Source organism: Monodon monoceros, unplaced genomic scaffold, assembly GCF_005190385.1.
Source record: "Monodon monoceros isolate NGI ecotype Baffin Bay Population unplaced genomic scaffold, NGI_Narwhal_1 Super_Scaffold_10, whole genome shotgun sequence".
Classification (NCBI taxonomy): domain Eukaryota; kingdom Metazoa; phylum Chordata; class Mammalia; order Artiodactyla; family Monodontidae; genus Monodon; species Monodon monoceros.
Window position 1 is genome coordinate 40650846 of NW_021703766.1, and position 24375 is coordinate 40675220.

General features: G+C 45.1%; 3 protein-coding genes across 9 annotated transcripts in view; 1 reads left to right on the forward strand and 2 right to left on the reverse strand.

The window, feature by feature from the left end:
- CEP89 (centrosomal protein 89) overlaps nucleotides 1-18270 on the reverse strand; it is an 87221-nt gene extending 68951 nt beyond the window's left edge. For 6 of the 7 annotated variants that reach the window (XR_003791359.1, XM_029207210.1, XM_029207200.1 and 3 more), the window contains exons 1-4: nucleotides 17981-18116; nucleotides 14792-14898; nucleotides 8751-8909; nucleotides 5831-6017 (exon numbers count right to left, since the gene is read on the reverse strand). Coding sequence is in view for 6 of the 7 variants with exons in the window: in XM_029207210.1 (XP_029063043.1) it covers nucleotides 5831-6017; nucleotides 8751-8909; nucleotides 14792-14898; nucleotides 17981-18019 (492 nt within the window). In the remaining variant the exon portion in view is untranslated. Of the gene's footprint in view, nucleotides 1-5830; nucleotides 6018-8750; nucleotides 8910-14791; nucleotides 14899-17980; nucleotides 18117-18241 lie in introns of those variants that run through there. The other variant, XM_029207218.1, reaches the window with a different exon arrangement.
- A 67-nt stretch (nucleotides 18271-18337) lies between these two features.
- On the forward strand, nucleotides 18338-21088 carry FAAP24 (FA core complex associated protein 24). Its single transcript, XM_029209438.1, has 5 exons — nucleotides 18338-18413; nucleotides 18700-18818; nucleotides 18940-19079; nucleotides 19251-19403; nucleotides 20145-21088. The coding sequence occupies exons 2-5, from the start codon at nucleotides 18713-18715 to the stop codon at nucleotides 20391-20393; spliced, it is 648 nt and encodes a 215-aa protein (XP_029065271.1). The 5' UTR covers nucleotides 18338-18413; nucleotides 18700-18712; the 3' UTR covers nucleotides 20394-21088.
- Nucleotides 21089-21339: 251 nt separating this feature from the next.
- The window catches only part of RHPN2 (rhophilin Rho GTPase binding protein 2), a 58505-nt gene continuing 55469 nt past the window's right edge, over nucleotides 21340-24375 (reverse strand). The window contains exon 15 of the mRNA XM_029209428.1: nucleotides 21340-22693. Coding sequence (XP_029065261.1) covers nucleotides 22427-22693 — 267 coding nt within the window. The 3' untranslated portion in view covers nucleotides 21340-22426. The remainder of the gene's footprint in view (nucleotides 22694-24375) is intronic.

Genomic DNA, 24375 nt, shown 5'->3' on the forward strand with positions numbered 1-24375 from the left:
AGTGACAGCTTGGTGCCTGACTTGAGATCCTGGCCTTCTACCTCCACCAGTGTGGGTCCAGCTCATGCAGAGGTGCTTGCATTGGTAGAGCAGAGTCAATGGTCTACACGTGCATACACTAACCGTGGACATTCCTATCCGCACAGGGATGTGTACGTGTAAATGTGGACAGGGAGACTGCAGGCACCGCAGCCCACCCGGCAGTCAGGGCCCCGCTTCTACCTTGCTGAGAGAACCCTGATTTTGTTCAGTGCAAGTGGGCTCAGCCCATAGTGATAGTAACCCTCTTCCCCTTAGCCAGTAATTGGCCAAGGGATGGGCATGTGACCAGTGAGCCTCCTGCTGGGAGGCTCCCAGGAAAAAATGTTCCCTGTAATGAACACAGTGCAGCCTGAAGGACCTTGCCCTGCTTCCTCCTGTCTGCAGGAAGAACTCGCTGCATTTGATGACCACAAAGAGCAGGCCAAGAGAATCTCAGGTGCCAGCCTTTGACAGGCAGCTGAAACAATTTGGAATCTCCTACCTTTTGATTTTGTTATGTGAGAGAGTTAAAGGTCTATTATTTAAACCTTTTGTTTGCCTGTTTGATTATCTGTAGCCAAGAAAATGATACAGACATCAAAGTGACCGCAGAGGCTTGTCCTGGAGAGAAGAGGAGGGACGGAACGGCAGGGTTTCAGGGCAGTGTTTGCTTTACATGCAGTATCAAACGTTTTTATAAGACATGGGGATTCATGTATACTTGTGTAACGGAAAGAAACTTTTAAAGAAATTAAAAACTGTGGAGAGAGAAGGGGGACAGTCCTAATCCTCAACCACAGCAGCAAAAGATTCCCTACTACTCCTTGGCCTCCAGAAGTTTCTAGAGATAACTGGTTTACCCCTGCATGAATGATTCCTCTCTGGATCCAAGGACATGGCGGACACTCAAACATTCGTTGGTTGGCAGTTGGCTGGATGAATAAATGAACAACATGAATGAATATATGATATTTTATGACAAGATGCTCTGCAAATCCACAAACACAACAAGAGCAAGAATGTGTGACAGAGGAGCTTCAGTAACATCCTATCGGTGACTTCTTGAAAACGGTAGCAGGCAATTAGACTACACTCTCCTCCCTTAAAACCTGTTGAAATCAATTGAAAGAATGAAAAGAAAAAATGCAAGCAAGCTTAGTCAATGGCCAGAAAACAGCTACCAAACCTATGAAATGTGGAAGAGAGGGAGAATGCCAGAAGCCGCCAAACTTCCTCAGACGTCAGGTATGCAGATGCTCCGACAGTCACAAACTGTCACTTTGTTGCAAAGGTCCACAGTGATCCTCTGACGGGTGCACTGAGAGCAAGGATGTGATGGTCCCCGGAGACGTACAGTAACTCCCACAGGGCAGAAGGGAGGGCGGGCGAAGCTAAAGGGAGACACTTGGGAGAGCCCACCTTTGCCATCCAGAATCCAGCTCTATACTCTCAAAGAAGTTAGACAGCACAGTCTGACATGAGGAACCCAAAGAAGAGATCCAGGAGATCAGGTAAAGTGATAAGGCAACAGAAAGATGTGTGAAGTAAATCAGCAGAACTCACAAAAACAAAAGGCAAAATAAAACCACTACAGAGGTAAAAGCTATACGAGAAGCCATAAAACATAGTGACCAAGTGCTGAGAGAGATGAGGATAGACAGAGTAAATCACACAAAGTGAAGCTGAAAAGGAAATGGAGGGACAAGGGATCACAGAAAACATAATAGACATGGAAGACAAAGGATATCCAACCAACGCATAACTAGTGCTCCCGACGGAGAATACAGTGAACGGATGATGAAACCAGTCAAAGATAAAATAAAAGAGGGGAGGAAACGTTCCCTGAAAATAAAAAAGGGAGATGAAAATCTATGTCTGCAGAATTAAATTATATGCACTAAATTTCAGGAAAAAAGGACAGAAAATAATAAACACCACGATTAATCCTGGTGATATTACTGAACTTCAAAAGATAAAAGAATGAACCTACAAAGGTATCAGGCAGCAAAATCAAGTGACCTCAAAGGGGAGCAGAAAGGCCTTAACTCGTTCTTTGCTGTCACTCTCAGCAGTCCCCTCAGAAAAGGCTATGTGGTCTCGTGCCACCGTGTGCCCTCCCTTTAAGTAATTATTAATTGTGTGACCACGGACTCTGTCTTATGCTGATTCTCCAGCACCGAGCACAATACCTAGTACTCAATCAGATGCTCAACAAGTAAGTGCTGAATTACTTACCTACCCGAAGACAGTTTCCTCCCTAACACAGTCCTTTATAAGATGAAGAAGCTGAGGCACAGAGACATTATCAGACCTCCCAAGTCACACAACTGGGAACTGGAGAAGCTGGGACTTGGACTCAGGTCTCTGTCCGTGGCGTTGCTCTTTCCACTGGGCCCTAGTGTTGTGGGAACTGACCACACGTTCACGCACCCCACTTCCCTTGCAGCCTTACTTTTGGTTGGCATCAACAAGACAACTGCTGAAAACAAGACTTGCTTTCCATTTGTTAGGCCATTTCTGAGTGGGTGCACACCTCACATGAAGATGTTTGCCCAAACTACCCTGAAACACAGAGAGAGGCATAAGGTAGAGACTTATATCCAAATTGCCTGATGTGGGTTGTTCTGTTTCCTTATCTTACTAGTTTCGATAAAAAAGAATAAAATTGTAAATTATTTACCTGAGATTATAGAATGTCTACAGTAAAAATAAGGAGGGCAATTTTACTATTTTTTTTTTAATTAAAACATCCCCCATTGGCAGTATCTCCTTCAGAGCTAGCGCCATCTAGTGATGAAACAGCAGTTTTACATGCTGCACACATCTATTCTTTTCAAAGATATGTATTTTAATCATATGATAAATTTAAGACTACTTGGTCAGTTTGAAAAAAACAAAAAAAGCTCTATGTCTAAGAAATATTCTTGATAGGCACAAGGATTGTAAACACAAATTTTAATTCTAAACAGGGAAAAATGGGTTGCCCTGATCTGAATCCAGCCTCTGCCACTGGGTGGATGGTTGGATGATCTTGGGCAAGTTATTTATCCTGTTTCTTCACACACTTACCGCCAGGGGCGTGAAGTAAACGAAATGGCACGTGTGAGCTGCCTAGCAAATATCAAATGCTCAGAAAAGGTCAATGTGTCTTCCTCCCCTTATTGTATTGTAAGGCTGTGGGAAACTGAAATCCCCTTCCAGCTTAAGGGCCCCTTCATTCATGCCATCTGCAACCGGCCAGGACAATGTTCAGGTTATGATAAGGCCTTGCAACTGCAATCAGTTACTAATACTCCACCTCCGGCTCCTGGGCTGTATAGGGAAAGGCTTTCCTGTTGGCTGGGATGTACAGAAAGGTGGAGACCGGCACGCACATACTGCTGCTGGGAAGGCAACTGGGAACCACTGCTTTGGAGAACAATTCGGCAATATCTAGTGTGAAGAAGCACACATAGGTACACGTACCAAACGTGCAAAGGAATAACCTAAATGTTCATCAGGAGGTGAGTAGACAAATAAATTAACATGTATCCATCTCAAAACTTCAATGCTGAGTGAAAAAGCCAAGAGGTGGAAAGATTGATTCAGTACGGTGACCATTGTACAATTAAAAACATATATAGGGCTACCCTGGTGGCACAGTGGTTGAGAGTCTGCCTGCCGATGCAGGGGACACAGGTTCGTGCCCCGGTCTGGGAGGATCCCACATGCCGCGGAGCGGCTGGGCCCGTGAGCCATGGCCGCTGAGCCTGTGCGTCCAGAGCCTGTGCTCCGCAACAGGAAGAGGCCACAGTAGTGAGAGGCCCACGTACCGCAAAAAAAAAAAAAAAAAACAGACTTCTAGAACACATCCCAAATCCAGGAGAAGATGGCTATCCAGGGATGGAGCAGATGGGAGACAAAGATTTCAACCCTAAGTGTAATTTTCTTTCTTTTATTAAAAAATCTGAAGCAAAAAACCCCAAAAAACGAGAAACAAAAGATAAGATGTCAATACTTGTTCATTCTGGAGCATGAGAACACTAATGTGCTATGCTATTTTCTGCTTCTCAGTTGCGGGGGGCTGGGTTATAGAAAATGTACGTGTTCAGCTCTAACAGACAGTGCCGAGCAGCTCCCCATAGCGGTGGCGTCAACTCCGCTCCGGCGGCGTTAGAGAGCTCCTCCACACCCTCACCAGGCCTCGCCAGTGTTTGTTGCCTTGCTCTACTTTTCAAGTGTTTAAATAAAAGACATTTCCGAGACTTCCCTGGCTGTCCAGTGGTTAACACTCCGCACTCCCAACACAGGGTGCGCTGGTTCGATCCCTGGTCGGGGAAGTAAGATCTCACATGCCGCACGGAGCGGCCAAAAAAAAAAAAAAAAAAAAAATTCCATACTGCACATGGGTCCTAGAGCCACCATGACACACTTGCCTGGAAAAGAAACTATCTGTTCTGTTAACGACAAAGGAGGTTGTACAGGTCACTATAATCTCTCTCCTCTGAGGGAAATGTGGTAGCGAGCTTTACTTCCAAAATAGTTGAGTGATACAGCTCTATCTGTAACCTGGGTCCAACATACTAGCCAGGAAGTGTGCAGACAGAGGGGCAGTGGGAGCTCACACAGGCCTGTTAGAGCCCCGCAGCAGACCTCCTTGGGTTCTTGGCAGCTGCCTGCCTGTCCAGTGCTCCTTGCTGTAGAGAAACTTAACTCTGCATGTTAAAGTCTTTATATGCTAGAAAGTGATGGTTAGTTTCTGAAATACTCACATAAGGATTCCTCAAAATAAGTTCCCTGACGTCACTTAAAATGTGATTCAATATAGTGGAGGATAGTCAATATATTCAATCTGTATATATTATAGTTGGATGTTACAAGTCTATAAGTATACTCACTACAAATAACACATTATAGTGATGGTGAAAAAGAAGAAAGCGAGAAAGGAAAAAGAAATTATGGTGCTGTCCTTTGCCGTTAAAGAAATGGCGCTATCCAGTTTCCAAAACCCTGGGAGCAGAGTGTTTAAACTAGGGCACGCAGGCAATGGTGGAGAAATGGGCTCCTTCAACCTCTCTGAACCTCGGCTCCCCCATGTGTGATGGGGCCGTAGACGGAACCTACGTCAGCGAGACAGCAGGAAATCAATGCATGTGAGAGTTTGAGTTACAGACTCACACAGGGTAAGCACTCAAAGAACGTCTGCTGCTAAGGAGAGACGAGTGACCATACTCCTCTTGTCAGGCATGAATTTGAAGAAACGTTGCAATGTACACATCGATACAGAAAAGTGACAGGAAAATTAGCTTTGGGGGGTCAAAGGAAAGAGCAGGATGACCAGCATCGGATGGAAAGCTACATTAAGAATGTGGAGATGGGGCTTCCCTGGTGGCGCAGTGGTTGAGAGTCCGCCTGCCGATGCAGGAGATGTGGATTTGTGCCCCGGTCCGGGAAGATCCCACATGCCGCGGAGCGGCTGGGCCCGTGAGCCATGGCTGCTAAGCCTGCGCGTCCGGAGCCTGTGCTCCGCAACGGGAGAGGCCACAGCAGTGAGAGGCCCGTGTACGGCAAAAAAAAAAAAAAAAAAAAGAATGTGAAGATGTTTATCTCTGTTTTTGAAGGACTTGTCTTGAAAGATAAAGGAAAGAGTTTTGAATTTTAGCCTAACAAGACAGAAAATGAGACTGGACATGCTGAAAAGAAATAAGCCCTCAAACAAAAGCCATTAACTGCCGAAGGGAGAAAAGGAAAATCCTCACTAACGCCCTTGACACAACTGACTATGAGTTAACGTCAAGGTGCAGAAGAAACGCTGGAACGATGCAAGCACCTGATTTCTGTGTGGCACGGCATACACGGCGTCGCTGATGCTTCCCTCTTCTTTGCGAGCGCTTGTGTCCCCCGACTCCCTGTGGCTGCCTGACAGGTACGTGTCAGAGTCCTCTTCCTCCTCGTAGCCCAGCATTTCAAAGGATGGCAAAGAGGATCTTCTTCCCGTCTCATTCTGCCTATGTGGTCTGTATTAGAACATTCAAGAGCAAAAGAAACAAACAAGCCACTTAATGCTTCACATAGGTTCATATACGTGTATTAAATGCACTGCCTCAAGTTCCACTGTAAAGTATTACGACCACATTACGAAATATACAGAAGCTAAAGGGTGATATCATCCACAATTCCATCTCTTTGTACACTGTTAGCATTTCTTTCTAGCTTTTCACCTAGGTTTTTACAGTTATTATCACTGCATACATATACAACTTGCCTCCTCATTAACAAGTTTTTAAAGTCAAAAGGTTAGGTTCATACACCAGTTTTATCACCCGTTCCCCTTACTTAGGTTTTTTCCCCCAATTTTCACCATCATAAATAACCCTGTAATGAATGTCAATGTGTAGCAAACCTCTTCTGTATTGAGGATTAGTCCCATAAAACAAACAACCATGTGGAGAACTGCTGAGTCAAACCGTATAAACACACACACACGGAAAGTACACCACCAACAGCAGGAACGTTTCGTGGGTCCACAGGCGTCCGCGCAAAATCGTTTCCCCAGCCTGCAACTATGTTGGTAACAATTTTCTAAAACTTGCCGAAATCATTGAAATCTCACTGTAAAAATGTGCATTTCTTCCTGAGACTGGATATTTTTCCATGTATTTGGATGTGAGCCCTGGTTCCTCTGCTGTGAATTGTCTGCTCATGGCCTTTGTCCATTTATCTACTCTGCCTGTAGTACGTCCATTCCAATATGAAATTAACTTTTCCATCTACTAAAATTAAAACGCTGACTTTGTTTTTACTATAAATATTTTTCCTATTCTATTGATCTTATTTTGACTGTAAATTTTTTTAACATACAGATGATTAAAAAAAATTTTTTTTTAACCTTCCAAATTCTTAGCTTGGAAGTACACAGCAGGCACCTCTGTCTGAGAGGCTTGATGAGATTGGGTATAGGATTTCATGGTCTTATTTCTATGTATATAAAAATTAATCCTGTCATTCAATAAGAATTTGTCTTGGTGTATGAATTAGGAAAGGCTCAAAGCTGATTTTTTTCTAATACTGCTAATGAATATACTGTTGAATCCTTTCCCTTTATCTGTGGGGCTGCCTTTATTAAAGATTCAATATGCCTGCAAACACGAGGCTCACCTCAGGGTGTTCACGTGCACCTCTCTATCATTGAACCAGCACTCCTCTACTTTAACTACTTCAACTAAATGTTTTAAAATATGATGGGGCTGGGGCTTCCCTGGTGGTGCAGTGGTTAAGAATCTGCCTGCCAATGCAGGGGACAGGGGTTTGAACCCTGGTCCAGGAAGATCCCACATGCCGCAGAGCAACTGAGCTCATGCGCCACAACTACTGAGCCAGTGCACCACAACTACTGAAGCCCGTGCACCTAGAGCCCATGCTCCACAACAAGAAAAGCCACTGCAGTGAGAAGCCCGCACACCGCGACGAAGAGTAGCCCCCGCTCACCACAACTAGAGAAAGCCCGTGTGCAGCAACGAAGATCCAACGCAGCCAAAGATAAATAAGTAGATTTATTTAAAAATATATATATATACGATGGGGCTAATGCAGCCCTCCCCCTGAGTCACTATTCTTCCTTTCCAGATTTCCTCTTATGGTCTTATCTGCTTATTCTTTCCAATGAATTTCAGAATCACTTCCTCATCTTCAGTTCTTATTCAGCCGAAGTATAAATTCTTACCAGGAGAAAAACAGGCTATATTCAAACATCTCAGAAATGGAGTCAAGATTAAAATTCAAAAACCAAAAATATAAACACATCCTAGAAGGAAATATGTGAGCATTTGTATAATGTTGTAATAGGGAAAATCTTCCTAGATTTGACAATAATGTCAGAGACTACAAAGACTACTAGCTCTTAATACATAAAAATAAAGAATATTTTGGTATGTTAAAAACAACTCAAAAACCAAAATTGAATAAACATGGCAGATACAAGGCAAATCTAGTGATGCATCCCCCACCTCCACCCCACAAGCCCTTAGAGTCCTCAGGGTCTTCCCACTGCTCCTGGGGGAGATACCAAACCTCAGAACAGGATACCAAAGGCACCCCCAGCCTGCCCACTCCTCCAGCACCATCTCGGATGACTCCCCACCTCACTTGACTCCTCCCAGCCACAAATGTCTTCCTTCAGTTGCTCACATATGTCATGCTCCCTCTTCTCTCATCCCAGCCCCACACTGACCACCTCCCAACCCATTCCCAGTTGGTTCCTGTATGGCCCGCAGCTCTCCCCCAGTGCCCTCTCCCTCAGGAGGAAACCTTCCTGGCTCCTGGCCCTATGTCAGCTCTAATCCAGCTCAAGCAGTAGAGAAAGTGATGTTAAAGAAGAAGGCTTACAGTAGGTGTCAACAAAGGTAAATTCAGTGTGACCGTTCAGAGAGGAGATACATGAGAACTGGAGACTGACAACTCTCACCATCTAGGCTGTGGCTAAAAGCAACACTGAATTCACCAGCTCAGCGCTGCCATGAAAGCAACCGGTGTCTTCACAAGCTACACTTTAACAAGATCCACTCCAGAGAAAATTTGGATACAATTCAAGACTGATTAATGTCCCAAGACAGTATCCCTTTGACACTGGAGATGAAAACCTGAGTACTAAGCTCTACTCCTAGCCACATGCACCCACATGCACACACACACGCTCAGAACTGCCCTGCCTCTGTCCCGAGAGGAAGCTGAACCCGTGGCATGGTCCTTACTGATGCCTCAGCTCCGAGGTGGTGGCATAGGGCTCGATGAAACTGTCCTTTTCAAGGTAGGCCGTGTCACTCTCAGAGTGGGATCTCCGGCGAGGCTGAGGAATGGCAAAAGTCCGGCCAGTCAGTGTTGTTGCTAGAATGGCTGCAGCCAGAGCAGATCTATGGACAAAAACATCCCAGTGAGCCAGTGAGACATGAACCCTCAAGGTGAAGGTTGAACAACAGGATACATGAATTAATCAAGGTTTACTTTCAGTTCTACAGTGTTCAGTGTGTATCTACTGGCTACGTGCCTGTAGTCTGTTATGTGCCATTGCACAATCTCACTTCATTCTCACAGCAACTGTATGAATGGATATTACTGTCATCTCCATTTTTCAAAGACATTAAATGACTTGTCTAAGCTTTCCTAGCTAATGGGAGATGAAACCAGGTCTGTAATCCAGGCAATCTATATACAAGTAGTGTTCCTATTAAAATGAAAGATCAGAATGGGGGGAAAAAAAGGAGAAATAAAAAGATACAAAAGAAATGAAAAGGAATTTGAAAATTTTGCAAATTATTCAAAACTATAATAAAGGACAGACAGAGTAATGGGTTTACCCTCCCGCTTGAAAAAGCAAAATAAACAATTAATTGTCCCAGCTTACTGCCTGTGAAAACTTCCAGGTCACAGCACAGGGAGGAGGAAATGAGGTGGAGGCAGGCCGAGGCGTGGAAATGGAGTGGAGAGTCAGGGAACACCAAGGCAGATAGAATTTGCAGGACAGAAGACCAGAAAGGAAAGAGCTGAACAGAGAGAACTCCAGAAACCTGCAGAAGGCCCCTGAGTGCTCAGCAAAATGCTCGTCAGTGCAAGAGTGTGAGGACACTACGGAAGGCTGGGGGAGAGCCATCCACGAGGATGAGAGGAACAGCGCCAGGTGCTCACACGGGGCTGTGGACAGTGACTGTTCCCACCACACAGATGGGAACACATTATAATTCATGGGACACTGGGTACTCTAAGGGTGGTGCAGAATAAGTAGCCCTAGACTGAACACTGCTCCAGACCCTGCCTAACAAATCATAAAAGCAAGACCCAAAAGATCAAACTGGTTCCAAGTAATTTAACTGCATCCCAGAAAAAAATTCAAGAAGACTTGTGGGAATACAAAAATATCCATCACTCGACAAGGTAAAACTCACAAAAGTGTCTAGTATGCAAACATAGATAAACTATGCATGCAAAGAGACAGAAAAACATGACCCATAATGAAGAGAATAATCAATCAAAACCCATTCAGAACTGACACGTTAGAAGTAACAGAGAGGGACATTAAGACAGTTATTATAATTATGTTCCATATGTTCCAAAAGGTAAGTAGAGACATGGAATATTATTAAAAAGACTTGAACTTCAGGAGATGGAAATTACACTGGATGGGATTAACAGTAGGTTAGTGAAATTAAAGGTGAAACAATAGAAAATAATCAAAATGAAATACAGAGAGGAAAAAATAACTTAAAGAGCATAGTAAGATATGAGATTAAAAATGCTACTGTTGGGCTTCCCTGGTGGCGCAGTGGTTGAGAGTCCGCCTGCCGATGCTGGAGACACAGGTTCGTGCCCCGGTCCGGGAAGATCCCACATGCTGGGGAGCGGCTGGGCCCGTGAGCCATGGCCGCTGAGCCTGCGCGTCCGGAGCCTGTTGCTCCTCAATGGGAGAGGCCACAGCAGTGAGAGGCCCGCGTACCGCAAAAAAAAAAAAAAAAATGCTACTGTTTTGTGTTTTAAGCCACTAAGTTTTGGGAACTCCCTGGCAGTCCAGTGGTTAGGACTCCGTGCTTTCACTGCCGAGGGCCTGGGTTCAATCCCTGGTCAGGGAACTAAGATCCCGCAAGCCACACGGCATGGCAAAGAAAAAAAACAGCCACTAAGTTTTGGTGTAATTACTTACATGGCAATAGATAACTTTCATCAAATGGTGCTGGAACAACTGGATACCCACGTGCAAAAAAGTGAACTTGAATCTATACCTCCCACACCATACACAAAAATTAACTCAAAATGCATCATAGACCTAAATGTAAAGGCTAAAACTATAAAACTTCTAGAAGAAAATATAGGATAAAATGCTTTATGACCTTGGGTTAGGCAAAGATTTCTTAGATATGATACTGAAATCATGATCTGTAAAAGAAAAAGCTGACAAGCTGACCTTCGTAAACATTAAGAACTTCTGCTCTCTGAAAGGCTGTTAAGAAAATGAAAAGATAAGCCATAGATGGGGAGAAAATATTTGCAAATCACATATTTGTATGTGATTTGTATGTGATACAAGAACTTGTATCCAGAATATATATCCAGAATAGTGTATATATACAGTAATAGGAACAAAACCCAATATTTTAAAGTGGGCAAAAGATTTTACCAAAGAAGATATACTTTACCAAAGAAGATATACAATGGCAAATAAGCACATGAAAAGATGTTCAGGGACTTCCCAGGTGGCGCAGTGGTTGGGAGTCCGCCTGCCAATGCAGGGGACACGGGTTCGAGCCCTGGTCCGGGAGGAACCCACATGCCACGGAGCAGCTGGGCCCGCGCACCGCAACTGCTGAGCCTGTGCTCTAGGGCCCGTGAGCCACAACTGCTGGGCCCGCGTGCCACAACTACTGAAGCCTGCATGCCTGGAGCCCGTGCTCTGCAACAGGAGAGGCCACCGCAATGAGGGGCCCGCGCACTGCGGCTAAGAGTGGCCCCCACTCGGTGCAACTAGAGAGAGCCTGTGAGCGGCAGCGAAGACCCAACACAGCCAAAAATAACTAAATAAATAAAGTTATAAAAAAAAAAAAAAAGATGTTCAACACCATTAGTTACTAGAGAAATGCAAAATAAAACCATAAAGATACCACTACACACCTATTAGAATGTCCAAAATTTAAAAGGCTGGCTAAGACAATCCCTTCAACCTGGGCCTGGCAGAATGGCTCTCACAAACAAGGGTGGAGAGAAGAAGGGGCCAGTCTGCCATCAATGAGGTGGTGACCAGAGAATAACCCACCAACATTCACAAGCACATCCATGGAGCAAGCTTCAAGGAAGGTGCCCCTTGGACACCTGAAGAGATCCAGAAATTTGCCAGGAAGTTGACGGGAACCACAGATGTGCACATGGACTCCAGGCTCAACAAAACTGTCTGGTCCAAAGGAATAAGGAACATCCCATACTTTATCAGTGTGGTTGTCCAGAAAGTGCAATGAAGATGAAGATTCACCAAACAAGCTCTGTACATTGTTATCTATGCACCTGCCACCACCTTCAAAAACCTATAGACAGGGATTTCCCTGGTGGTGCAGTGGTTAAGAATCTGCCTGCCAAGGCAGGGGACATGGGTTCGAGCCCTGGTCTGGGAAGATCCCACATGCCACGGAGCAACTAAGCCCGTGTGCCATAACTACTGAGCCTGTGCTCTAGAGCCCGCGAGCCACAACTACTGAGCCTGTACAACACAACTACTGAAGCTCGTGAGCCTAGAACCCGTGCGCCACAACAAGAGAAGCCACTGCAATGAGAAGCCTGCACACAGCAACGAAGAGTAGCCCCCACTCGCCACAACTAGAGAAAGCTCGCGCACAGCAATGAAGACCCAACACAGCCAAAAATAAATAAATAAATAAATAAAAACCAAAAAAAAACCTATAGACAGTCAACGTGAATGAGAGCTAATGGCTAATTGTCAAATAGTTATAAAGCCACAGACACAGACACACACACACACCTGATCAAACCAAGTATTGGTGAGCACGTGAAGAAAATGGAACTCATACCCTGCTGGTGGGAACATATATGGAATAACAACTTTGGAAATAGTTTGGAAGTTTCTTAATAGGTTAAATATATCCCTAGTATATGACCCACCTATTCCACTCCTAAATATTTATCCAAGAGAAATGAAACCACAGGTCCAAAGATTTGTGCACAATATTCATGGCAGCTTTATTTCTAGTAGCCAAGAAACTAGAAACCACCCAAATATCCATCAACAGGTGAATGGACGAACAGTGGCATATTCATATAATGGAATACCACTCAGCAATTACAAGGATGAATTACTGATTTTCACAACAATATGGATGAATCTCAAAATAATTATGTTGAGTGAAAGAACCCAGCATAAGTATTTTGTATAATTCCGTTTATAAAAAAGTCTAGAAAATGGAGGTTAATCTTATAGTAATAGAAACAGATCGATGGCTGCCTGGGATGGGGATGAGGGTGGGCTGGGCCGAGGTATGGGAAGTGAGAGGGGGAAGGAGGGAGGAATTACAAAGGGGCATGAGGAAACTTGAGGGGATGATAGATACATTTATTATCTTGATTATGGTGATGGTCTCACAGGTATAAACATATGTCATAACATCAAATTATTCATTTAAATATGTACAGTTTATTGTACACCCATTATATATTAAAACTGCTTTAAAAAAGATAAAAGACTATCTAAAGCAAAAATAAGAACACCATATTGTGGGGTTTATAACATATAGAATTAAAACATATAACGACAGTAGCAAAGAATGGGAAGGAGGAAACAGAAGTGATTGCTGGAAGATTCTTACGCTATTACGCTAGACGCGAAGTGGAATAATGTCAGAGGTTAATTTGAATGTTAGTTTTTAGAGTAAAATAACCTAGAAATCGGCCAAATTTGCCAAAACCATGTTGATTATTTGGGGCTAATAAAGATTATACTCCAGAAATATATTTTTGGAAAACACGGGAGGCTACAAAGATTTTCTAACGAGTCTACAGCATGCTTGCCGCGAAAGGACGTGGTCTTTTGTTTGTTTTTCTGCTTTATAATGGAATGTGAAGCTAACTCTCTCACTACTGCTGCTACATAAACATTTCAGTTCTAATGACACAACTTAAGGGTTGTTCACACAAACACTGAAGAGCCAGACAGACCTACAAGTCCATCGCAGCGATGCCACCACCCACCAGCCATAAGACCCTGCGCCAATGACTAACACTTGAGCTCAAAACAGAGATGCCAACAGGGCCTCTCTCACAGGATCGTTGAGAGGATGAAATGAAACAGTGCTTCTTAAGCACTCACCAGAGTCCTTGGCACAGAGGAAACACTAATAAATGGCTCTTCTTGTTATCAAGATTGTACCGAAGGAAAAAACAAACACTAAAAATATTTCAAAGTGTTTATTATCAGGAGGCATACAATATTCAAAGAACACTACAAGAAGGTACCACCCTTGAGCGAAATTATTTCTCATTGTTAACAGTTAAGCCATGTATCCATGTATTTTATGGATTAAAAAGAAAGTCTAGGGCTTCCCTGGGGGCGCAGTGGTTGAGAGTCCGCCTGCCGATGCAGGGGATGCAGGTTCGTGCCCGGTTCCGGGAAGATCCCACGTGCCGTGGAATGGCTGGGCCCGTGAGCCATAGCTGCTGGGCCTGCGCGTCCGGAGCCTGTGCTCTGCAGCGGTAGAGGCCACAGCAGTGAGAGGCTCGCGTACCGCAAAAAAAAAAAAAAAGAAAGTCTAAAATTCTCCTGTGCCTAAAATTTTGGAGGGCATAGGCAGGGGTCTTAGGTATAAAAGAAGTCAGCTCTCTGGTGTGTTAGGAGCACTGAAGGATAGGGGTATCTCGGGCCCTGGCAAGCGAGCTCACTTCTCCTTCCTTCCTGCGAAGCAGTTCTTCTGAAAGGCAGACTTGTGTTTAAAAAGAAAATTATGTGCACATTTCAAATTCCTTTTAACATACTATCAACCTAAATATTTGTGCTTCAGTGTTTTATATTTTGAAAAATTGCATTCAATTATGACATGTGAGAACTCCACAGACCTGAAAGGAACAGACCATTATCCCACGGAGAAACCATATTAAGTGCTTCGTTATGGAACCGTGATACATATTTCAAAGGACATGATTCTAATCACCCTCCTTGTGATTTTCTTACCCATCTGAACAGTTCCGGGACCCAGCACTTGGTGGCTGAGCTCAGGGTGACCTCAGTGCCTGCTCACCCGAGACTCACCTTGGTCTCTCTGGAGAGGGGCTGGGGCCACGTGGAGGAGGTGTGCGGGGCACAGCTGGCTTCGGTGCGATGCTGGCTGCAGGGAGAAGGCCATGGATGATGTGTTTCTGCACAAATGAAAACCAGCAGAGGTCAATGGGATCATCTCTGGGGACTGCGACCACACCTCCCTGGGCCTGGAAGGGAACACCTGCACTGGTCACCCAGGGATCTAGTCACACCAGGAGGTCCACTCCACCCCCTGCCATCCTCAAGCCCCATCTGGCCAGGCACACGTGCCCATGCAGGGAGCACCATATAGCTGCCCTCGGTGGGGACCCTCTGGCCCTTCCTTCCTCAGAACAGCTTCCCTGACCATCCCGCAGAGTCACCCTCCAGCACCCCCAACTGGTCTCACAGCACTGCCCCTGATGACCCTACTTAGTCACTTGCCGCCCCCCCGGCTGGATGGAAGCTTCCTAAGAGCATGCAACCTTCTTGTCTTTATCAACCCTGGAACTCTGGCACTTAGCACATTGTCTAACACCTGGTAGGGGCTTAATAAGGATTTTAGGTAGTTTATCTCAAAGATGCAGAGTAACAAAAACTAGTTCTCACACACAATGAAAGTCGGAGAATCCTGCTTTAGGCAACTGGGAAGCCCTGAGAAGTTTCCGAGTGTAACCCAATCTTCATTTCCTGTGCACCAGCCATTCATTTGTATCTACTAGAGGCAAAACGCCATGACAGCATTTCACGACAATGAAGAAATCTTGTCCTCATCTTTAAGGAGGGACAGTACAGAGGAGAAACACCCAGATATTTATAATACAACACAGAATCATGGAAAGTGCCAAGGGAGAGGTAAAGAAAAGGGCTGAGGTGGCCCAGGGAGGGAAAGGCTCCTTCAGATCTGGGGGCCAGCAAAGGGACCGCTGATGTCCTGTTGGAGAAAATCTCAGAGCATTTAGACTGGGTCTTCAAAGATGGCCACTGCTCTCACATTTGGGAAATGCGATAGAAAGGCATTCCAGGAGGAGGGAGCAACAGAAACAAAGGAATGAAGCAAGACGTTAGTGGCAGTGTTCTAGAAATAAGCACTCCAGTTCGCTGGAACACAGAGGCATCTGAGTTGGAGAGGCTAGAAAAATGAGCTGGAGTCAGAGTGGGGACTGTTTCCATTTAAGAGTTTTGATACCAGACTAAGGAGATCTTGTGACCTAGTGAGAAGCACCCACTGAAAGTGGCCCCGGGGGAAGACTAATTGGGCTGGGGTGAGCACAAGGTACGGGGGCGGAAAGGAAGGTGCGACCAAGAGGAAGAGCCCGGGGTCTGGGCATACTTCAGGAGTGAGGGACGAGCAGGCCTTCCAAATGTCTTCTGCAGCGCTCCCACCCCCCACCCCCAGTCCCACGTTCATGGCCAACCCCAAGAGCAGGTATTCCAGAGCAGCCACTGCTGTATCCCACCATTCTCCAGGATATACACTTGTCTGCCGCCTCCCCCATCCCCCACTGCCTGGCAGATGCTCAAGGACAAGAAAGGTTTTTCTTCACCTTTGAATCCCCAGGGGCTGGCATCCAGAAGGTCCTTCAAAAAGGCCTCATGAGTTTTGTTTATTTATTTATTTATTTTTTGATAGAGTGAATCTCCCATAGTATGCTGAACATTTCTCCCCTGTACCACGATAATCATTTCCTAACTATGGTTCTCCTGCCTCTAGTCTCTAATAAAACACAGGATGATCCTACCTCAACCCAGCATGAAAACTCTCGGGTTGACAGAAAAATGTCCTCTCCTGGCACAGAAGGCTGCTAAGGCTGCTATCAGTTGGTTTCTATCAATGGCCCCAGATTCTTTTCTGGCAGGCCCTCCTCATCCCTACACATGCTGTAGCACTCAGAATTGCCTTCCTGTTCCCATGTAGCAAATGACTCTTTGTCAGACTTTTGTACATGCTGTTTTCTCCACCTGGAATTCTATTTCCTTACTCCTCCCAAGGCCCAGGTCAACTCTCTCGGCTGACTTTACTGCCCCTTCCGGTACATGCCTCTTCGGCACGTTTTCCCTCACCATTTTGTGTTGAATGACTTACAGGTTTGTCTACCCTTTAGCCTTTGGGGCCATAGGCTCTCAATCAATTGTGAATATCTGGCACACGCACAGTAGGAACTCAGTAATACAACAAAAACCTCAATAAAGATGCTGAGTTAGCAAAATTGCACTGGAAAAATATGCTTCAACTATGCCTTCCTTGCTTCTCAACATCCACCTGTCTAAAATGACTTCAGCAGGTCATAGGGCTGAGAACAGGAAGCCAAGTCAGACATGCTTTCTGATCCCAATCTGAAATGGAGTTCAGGAGTACCCTTATCAAAATGCTTTCTCTGTATTTAAAGTATTAAGTTTATGGAGAACTGGATGTAAGTACGTCTGGGGTTTCACCAGGGAAGTATGGAAAAGGGAGACAGGAGCAACGCCACTGCGGTGGGGGGCAGTGGTTACAAAGAAGTATCATAGGAGGAGGGGTCAGAGAATGAGCCTGGAAGTGTGCGCCCGCAGTGCCAGAGTGGCCATGGTAAGGTCTGCAGGGAAGCATTCCAGGCAGAAGAAAGAGCAAAGACAAAGGCCTGAATAAACCTAAAGGTGGGAATAGCTGGAGCGTCTGTGTGTGTGACTTGTGGGCAGTGGGCACGATCAGAATTGCATTTTTAAAGAATCCCTTTGGCTGCTTTGTGGAGAACGGACCTAGGGGAAGGGCAGGAACGGAGACCGAGAAATAGGGAGGAGTTGCTGCAGCAGTGCAGGTAGACGATGGAGGGCGGGGTGGGAGCGGGGACGGCTGCCAGATGCATTTGGTGGGTGGAATCTATGGAACTTGCTGGTGGGGTGTACATGGTGCGTGGCGGAGGAAAGAATCAAGAATGACTTCCCACAGAGGAATATTCAGTAGTGGAGCAAGTTTGTGCCGGCAGGAGTGAACTCCCGACACCGGAGCGAAAGTTACAGGTGAGACAGGGCGAGTCCTATCGACTGAGGCCGACACTGGGATAGAGGATCCGTGTTCCAAACACGAAAATTCAGGGCTTCTCGAAAGAAAAACCAATTCCTCTTGTGCCGCTACCTTGCCTCCATCCCAAATCCCAACCCCTTCCCACTTAACTCCCGGCCCCACGGGCCAGAGCGCAAGCCGGGCGCAGATATACTTACAAACTGCCTCTTGCCGCCTCTCCGGACCCCCAGCAGCATTCTTGCTGCAGGGGTTGGCCAGACCGGCACTGGACTGACAAGCAGAACTCACAGCCGAGTACCACTCCCTAAAGTGGGCCGCCTCCAGCGGGCCTAGCCCCAGACGCCTTTTGTACGCAACGGACTTCGCAACAACCACGTCTGCCATTGGCTCTGCTTTTCCCAAGACCAATCAGAGCGAAGGTTACTGCACACCCGTCGCTCATGGCAACCAGCGAGTACCTCTCAAATCCTCTCCAGGGCTGAAATTGTGTGCGCTGTTCATTCTCTTATTGGCCAGTCACGTGTCGATCTCTGAGTCCATAGGCTATCCGGCGCCAGAGGAGGTAGAGGGCGGGCAGGATGAAGGACTTGGAGAGCGCGCAGGAGAGAACCCGGAAGTGGGGCGCCGCAGGTAATGTCGCGGGAGACCCAAAACGGCCCTGGCCGGCTCGGCCCCCGCCCTGGACTGGATGGAGGAGCCACGGCGCGGGGGTGTCAGGGGCCAGGCAGGTGACGCAGATGAGGGACGGGGCTTCTAGGACAGGAATTTCCTGGTTCTTAGACTTCGGCTAATAATCAAGCCTCTTAAAGAACACTCTGCAGACGGGCCCCTGCCAAAGAGGCCGGGGCTGGGAGTGGAATGCGGGGCCGTGTGCCGGAGAGCCTGCTCAAGTGCCGTCTTGTATTCCGCTCACTAGATCCAGGCCGCCGATGGAAAGGAACACCCCTGATGGCACAGGCCCCATGCACGTGCCGTTTGGGCACATTGTGGCCAATGAGAAATGGCGCGGGTCGCAGCTGGCACAGGGAATGCAAGGTCGGTGGGCTCCCTCTACTAAAGCCCTCTGTCACCTCAGCCCACTTTTTAAAAACGTTCTGCCTATTGCCGTCTTTTCATCCAAGGCTCGCGGAACTTATTTTCTTTTCTGTATTTTAAGGAAAAATTAAACTCGTTTTTGAGGATGGCCTGACACCGGTAGATTTTTACTTGTCTAGCAGATCCTGCATTCTTTATATCACCGAAGCTGATTTGGTGGCAGGAAATGGCTACAGAAAGAGACTTGTTCGGGTTAGAAACGTAAGTACTGAATTAAAGAAACAAATTGAAAATTGACTTCTATCCCCCTGTCTATCCCTTGGAATAATTTATATAAAACCATTGGCCATTCCAAGCACCCTTGGATAGCTTCTTAGTCTTGAATGGAATTTTGTTACAAAATAGTTTCCTGTCTTTTTTTTTTCATTGAAGTCCAGTAAACTTCAAGGGATTGTAGTAGTTGAAAAAACGCACATGAGTGAACAGTACTTTCCAGCCGTACAGAAATTTACTGTGCTGGATCTGGGGATGGTGTTGCTTCCAGTGGCCAGCCAGACGGAAGCGTCCTGTCTCATTATCCAGTTGGTAAGTACTGATTCCTACTCCTCCACAATAGCCCTGTGTTAGGATTCTTGACTGACCTTCCTGGACCTGTTACTTGACAGACAGCTGCCCTTATTATAGGTACAATCCATCAGGTCACTCTCTATCAGTGACTGGTTTGGTTTCTAAAACCTTTTTGAGGAATTTAAGTTCAGAAGCTGCCTCTGCAGCTAGCTGAGCTTGCCCCCCATTCTAGGCAAGCATGTAACAAAGCAAACAAGTTGGAGACCTGATTTTAGCCTCCCAGGCTGTGAGGACTCCATCATGCACTATTCTGCACTTAGGCTGGTGACATTGGCAACAGATTCTTCGCCTCATCGACACGTATCTTTTTCTTCTTTTTTTTTTTCGGCCGGGCCACGCGGCATGTGGGATCTTTGTTCCCCGACCAGGGATCGAACCTGCACCCCCTACATTGGAAGGGCAGAGTCTTAACTACTGGACTGACAGGGAAGTCCCGCCATGTATCTTTTGTCTGCACTTCTGTCTCCAAGTTCATGTGTTGGTTTTTTTTAACCTAGTGGTTTTCCATATAGTTCATCTTTTAATAATTTTACTGATGCCTGAAAAATTATATTCATGGTATATATGAGAATATTTGCAGTGGTGAATCAAGCTGAACCAAATGGAAAAACTAAAACTAAATTTCCACAAAACAGAATTTTAAGAAACCTCCAGTCTTCTAGAGGGCACTCATGTGCTTTTCCTTTCATCCCGGTTCAGGTTGAAGAGCAAACCAAAGAGCCCAATAAGAACCCTTTACTCAGGAAGAAACGGGCTCTGATCTCCGAGCCAGCCCTCCTTCGAACTGTGCAACAGATCCCAGGAGTCGGGAAAGTTAAAGCTCCTCTCCTGCTCCAGAGGTTTCCAAGTATCCAGCAACTGAGTAATGCTTCCATCCAAGAACTGGAGCCGGTGGTTGGACAGTCAGTGGCCCAGCACATTCATGCGTTCTTCACCCAGTCCAGGTGATGGCTCTTCCCATGGCATCTCCTTTACACGACGAACCACAGGATCTTGTTTTCTTTCACATTAAGAAACAATATTTCCTCTCACAGAAACTAGGGAAGGATGAAGTGAGGCCTGAATGGCACCTGCCAGTTGTCCTGCCCTGCTTTCTGGGCTCAGGTATCTACTTCAGGTAGTGTGCCCCAGATGGCACTGCCCGCACCCTGCTAGCATGAAGAGGGCTGGTGGACACCTTCCTAAGGGAGTCGGTTTAAACAGGGACTCTCAAGATTCAGCAAAAAGCCAGCTTGGGCAGATTTTAATGTGTGACCTTCACCTGTATCTATCATGGAAGGTGGTGGATGTGACCGTCTAAAGGAAACCAACCTACAATGAATGAAGTACTGTGTACCATAAGCCCCTTGTTCCTTCTGGCAGAGCCACTGTTCTTCAGGTCTGGTCTTAATACACCTGTGCTTTGAGGGTGGCTGCCAGTGTAAACAAACAATTGTCCTGCCTTTTATCTTCCTTCCTTCCTTTCTCCCTCCATCCCTCCCTTCCGGGTAGCTGCACAGTTTGTTTGTAATCACTGAGCATGACTTCTGAACACAGAAAGCCTGGAGTCCAGAGTTCCCATTTTAAAATAAAAAGCCAATGTGTGCGAGGGAGGGAAAGAATGTGTTTGTAAATGTATCGCCCAACAATGGGAAGAGAAAAGGGAAAATGGCAGGTGCAGCTGCATCCAGAGAGGAGAGCCTGGGGATCAAAATGTACAACTGCTCATTCAAAAAATAAATACAGTTAAAGAGGCTATATGTTTTCAGGGATACTAAGATAACTTGAGAGCTAAGTCCTGTTTTGTGAAATGTTAGTAATTTTTAAAAATCAAATACAATAAAAACATTTTGTGCATCAGGGTAAAAATGATTTGAAAGAGGAGGGAATTAAAGTGAAATCAAAGTGGAAACCATTAACTCAGGCAAATGAATGCATTTATGTAAATATTTATACAAAAATAGCCCTAAGAGCAATGGATACACTTTCCCAAATATGGTTGCTTCCCTTTTGATATTACACACTAGAAAATATTTCAGTTTGTTAATTCTCAAAATTACATGTCAATGATATATTTTTAAAAGCTATATAACTTGTACTATGCCAACAGTGAATCTTATTAGAGTCACAGTGTCATCCAACTGTATAGCAAGAGAAATCAGTTGGTAAGAATGTCATTTTAAAAAGTCAAATAGAGCTCTAAACTTGAATCATTTACATCCTGACCTTATACAATGTTTTTAACCCTTCTTAAAGACTCTTAAAATATACAACTATGTACTTTCTACTTTAAACAAAATGAAAAATGTTTTGAGTATCAAACAGTATATTATCTACCTTGTAGACAGCATCTTCATCTAACACTGCCACTGTGTTAGCGACTTTTAAATGACATAAAATAGAAGAAAAGTTGCTCCTAAATGGTTGTTTATAAGTCATGACAAATTTGGCACTAGACTTTATCTGGAAACAGCATTCATATTATTTAGAAATAATAGTAAAATCTTGGTGTTTTAGGTTAATGAATTCCCCTTAGGAAGGAGCTCTTTGGGACAGTTTTTAGTAACACTAATTTAAGCCTATCATTATTGTCCCTTGCCCTGCCTTAATTTGGGGTCATCTGAATTCTGAGGTAAGGAATTATCCATCTATCACCCAAGTCTGGAAACCTACAAATAGGACCAGTATAGGAAATCCTAATTTAACTCTGATAGTAAGTAGCTAAGAGTCTTAATTATAGTCGTTAAAAACAGCCATATGTCCACATTATTCTATTTACAATACTTTATATAATAAATAACTTGCAGCAATATGGTGAGACTCCCCTAATAAGTTTGTTTTCCACAAATTTCTAGAGGTTTCTTGTTACTGTCATTCATAAAAACGTATCAATTGTAGGTTTACGCTGTGAGAAAATAGGATTTGAGAATATTTAGAAATTTTCCGCTGTGGCACAAATACGAAGGCCCAGTCAGCACGGGAAACGCTTTTGTTTCCTCACGTTAGTACAAAGAACTGTCGGAGGTGAGAAGGCTGAACGGAGAGGGGAGCTTCTTCTTGACCGGAGGCCCCACAACCCTGACCCCAACCGATGGGAGGCACAAGGTGCTCGCCGACTTCTGTCTGTTCTTGTTGGTGTTCCAACTCAAAAAGGACAGCTTTTTCGAGATTCTCTTGGTTTTATCAGTGTTTTCCTCATCATCTGGGGCTAAACAGATCATGGAGTAAGTTTTCTGCATTCCCACAGAGTACGTGGCACATTTACTATGCTGCACACAGAAAAGGAGAGAGAAAGGGGTCAGAGAAACGACTGCGAAGTGGGAGACTCAGATTCTGCACTCATAGCATCCTCTTTAAAATTACGTTGACATAATTCTGAAACTCAGTGACAAATGCTTATGTAGAATTAGGTTCTTAGCAACAAGGACAACTCTTAAGGAATATACTCAGTAGTAGTAACTTAGGCTAGAGACCACTACCTTTTAAGGTTATTACATTTGAAAAAGTAATATATACTCGTGGTCAATGATATGAAAATGCATGAGGTGAACGGCAGGTGTCCCTCCTACCTGGGCTTTCAGGCTCTTCCCCTGAGGTAACCACTATCTGTTACACTTTTAGAGATAACATTCATATACAGGTATTGATATGTGTGTAAGTATAAATCACCATTTGTCTCTCCTTAGGAACACACTACACACACTTGTCCGCACCCTGCTTTCTTCACTTAATGTATCCTGGATTTCAGTGCACACCAACAGATACAGATCAACTTCATTCCCTTTAAAGACAGTACAGGGTCCATGTGATGAGGATATTAAATTTTCCCAATTTTTTAAACGTGAAATAAACATAACGTCAAATTTACCATTTTAACCATTAAGTTCTGTTTATTTCACCAGTTTAAAGACATGCCCTCCCATGTGCCTGGACCCTCTCACTCCCTCTCTCCTCCAGGTATACCCTCCTTTCTGCTCTCCTGTCTCCTAAACCTTTCCCATCTGCACACAAGCTAACTGTGCTATCAACACACACACCTTTGAAAAACTCTCCTTTACCCCTACGTCCCCTCCCAGCTACCACCGCAATATCTCTGCTCCCTTTCACAAGTCTTCCCTTTCTCTCATTCACTTGTTTCCTGTCCTCATCCAGCATGCTCCCCACTACCCAGTCCCCAAATCTTCCTGGGGCACCTCCCTGACACTCTCAGGGCCTTATGGAGCACAGCTGGAAACTACCGCACTCGTCTAAATCTTAGATTATACAGATGAGGACCATGAAGCCTGCTGAAGGTCAAACAGCTTATTAACAGCAGGCAGGGCCTGATTCCAGGTCTTTGATTCCAAGCCTGGGGTTCTTTCCACGACATCAGTGGTAGTCAGAATGGTGGTAGTCTCCATTTTCCCGAGGCTCAGAGCAAGTCTCTGACGCCCAAGGTCACGGAACTGGTGAAAGCCAGGATTCAAATGCAGGCAGTCTGAATACAGAACGCTTGCTTTCATCCCTACGTCAGATTCTTCATTGGCCTGGTTCAATCAGAAATGTGACAGGACTAACAGATAAGACTTTCAGTCTCTTTAGGGGCAGGGCTGCTCTCTAAAGCTGCAGGTCCTCCAGCTGTGCCTAACAGACTCCAGCCCTCAGGCCAGAGCCCAGCACTTTTATATATCCTCTTGGACAAACTTCTTTTGTTTCTGGTTGAGACCTTGATCACTAGTCTAACAATTCTACGGATTCCACCCCTAAAAGTGCCATTTTTCATGATCCCTTCTCCCAAGATGCTCTGAGTTCCTTGACTCCTTTATCTTTTTTTCTAATTGAGTTATAATTCACATACCATAAAATTCACCATTTTAATACAATCCAGTGGGTTTTAGTATAGTCACAGGGTTGTGCAACCACTAATATGACCGAATTTCAGAACATTCCCAACCCCCTCCAGAAGAAACCC

Bases quoted from the DNA above. Each gene is read 5' to 3' on its own strand.
- FAAP24 (XM_029209438.1), top strand. From the start codon at position 18,713: ATGGAAAGGAACACCCCTGATGGCACAGGCCCCATGCACGTGCCGTTT. The intron at 18,819-18,939 runs GTCGGTGGGCTC...CTGTATTTTAAG, and splicing joins GCTGGCACAGGGAATGCAAG to GAAAAATTAAACTCGTTTTT. The intron at 19,080-19,250 runs GTAAGTACTGAA...TTTTCATTGAAG, and splicing joins GACTTGTTCGGGTTAGAAAC to TCCAGTAAACTTCAAGGGAT.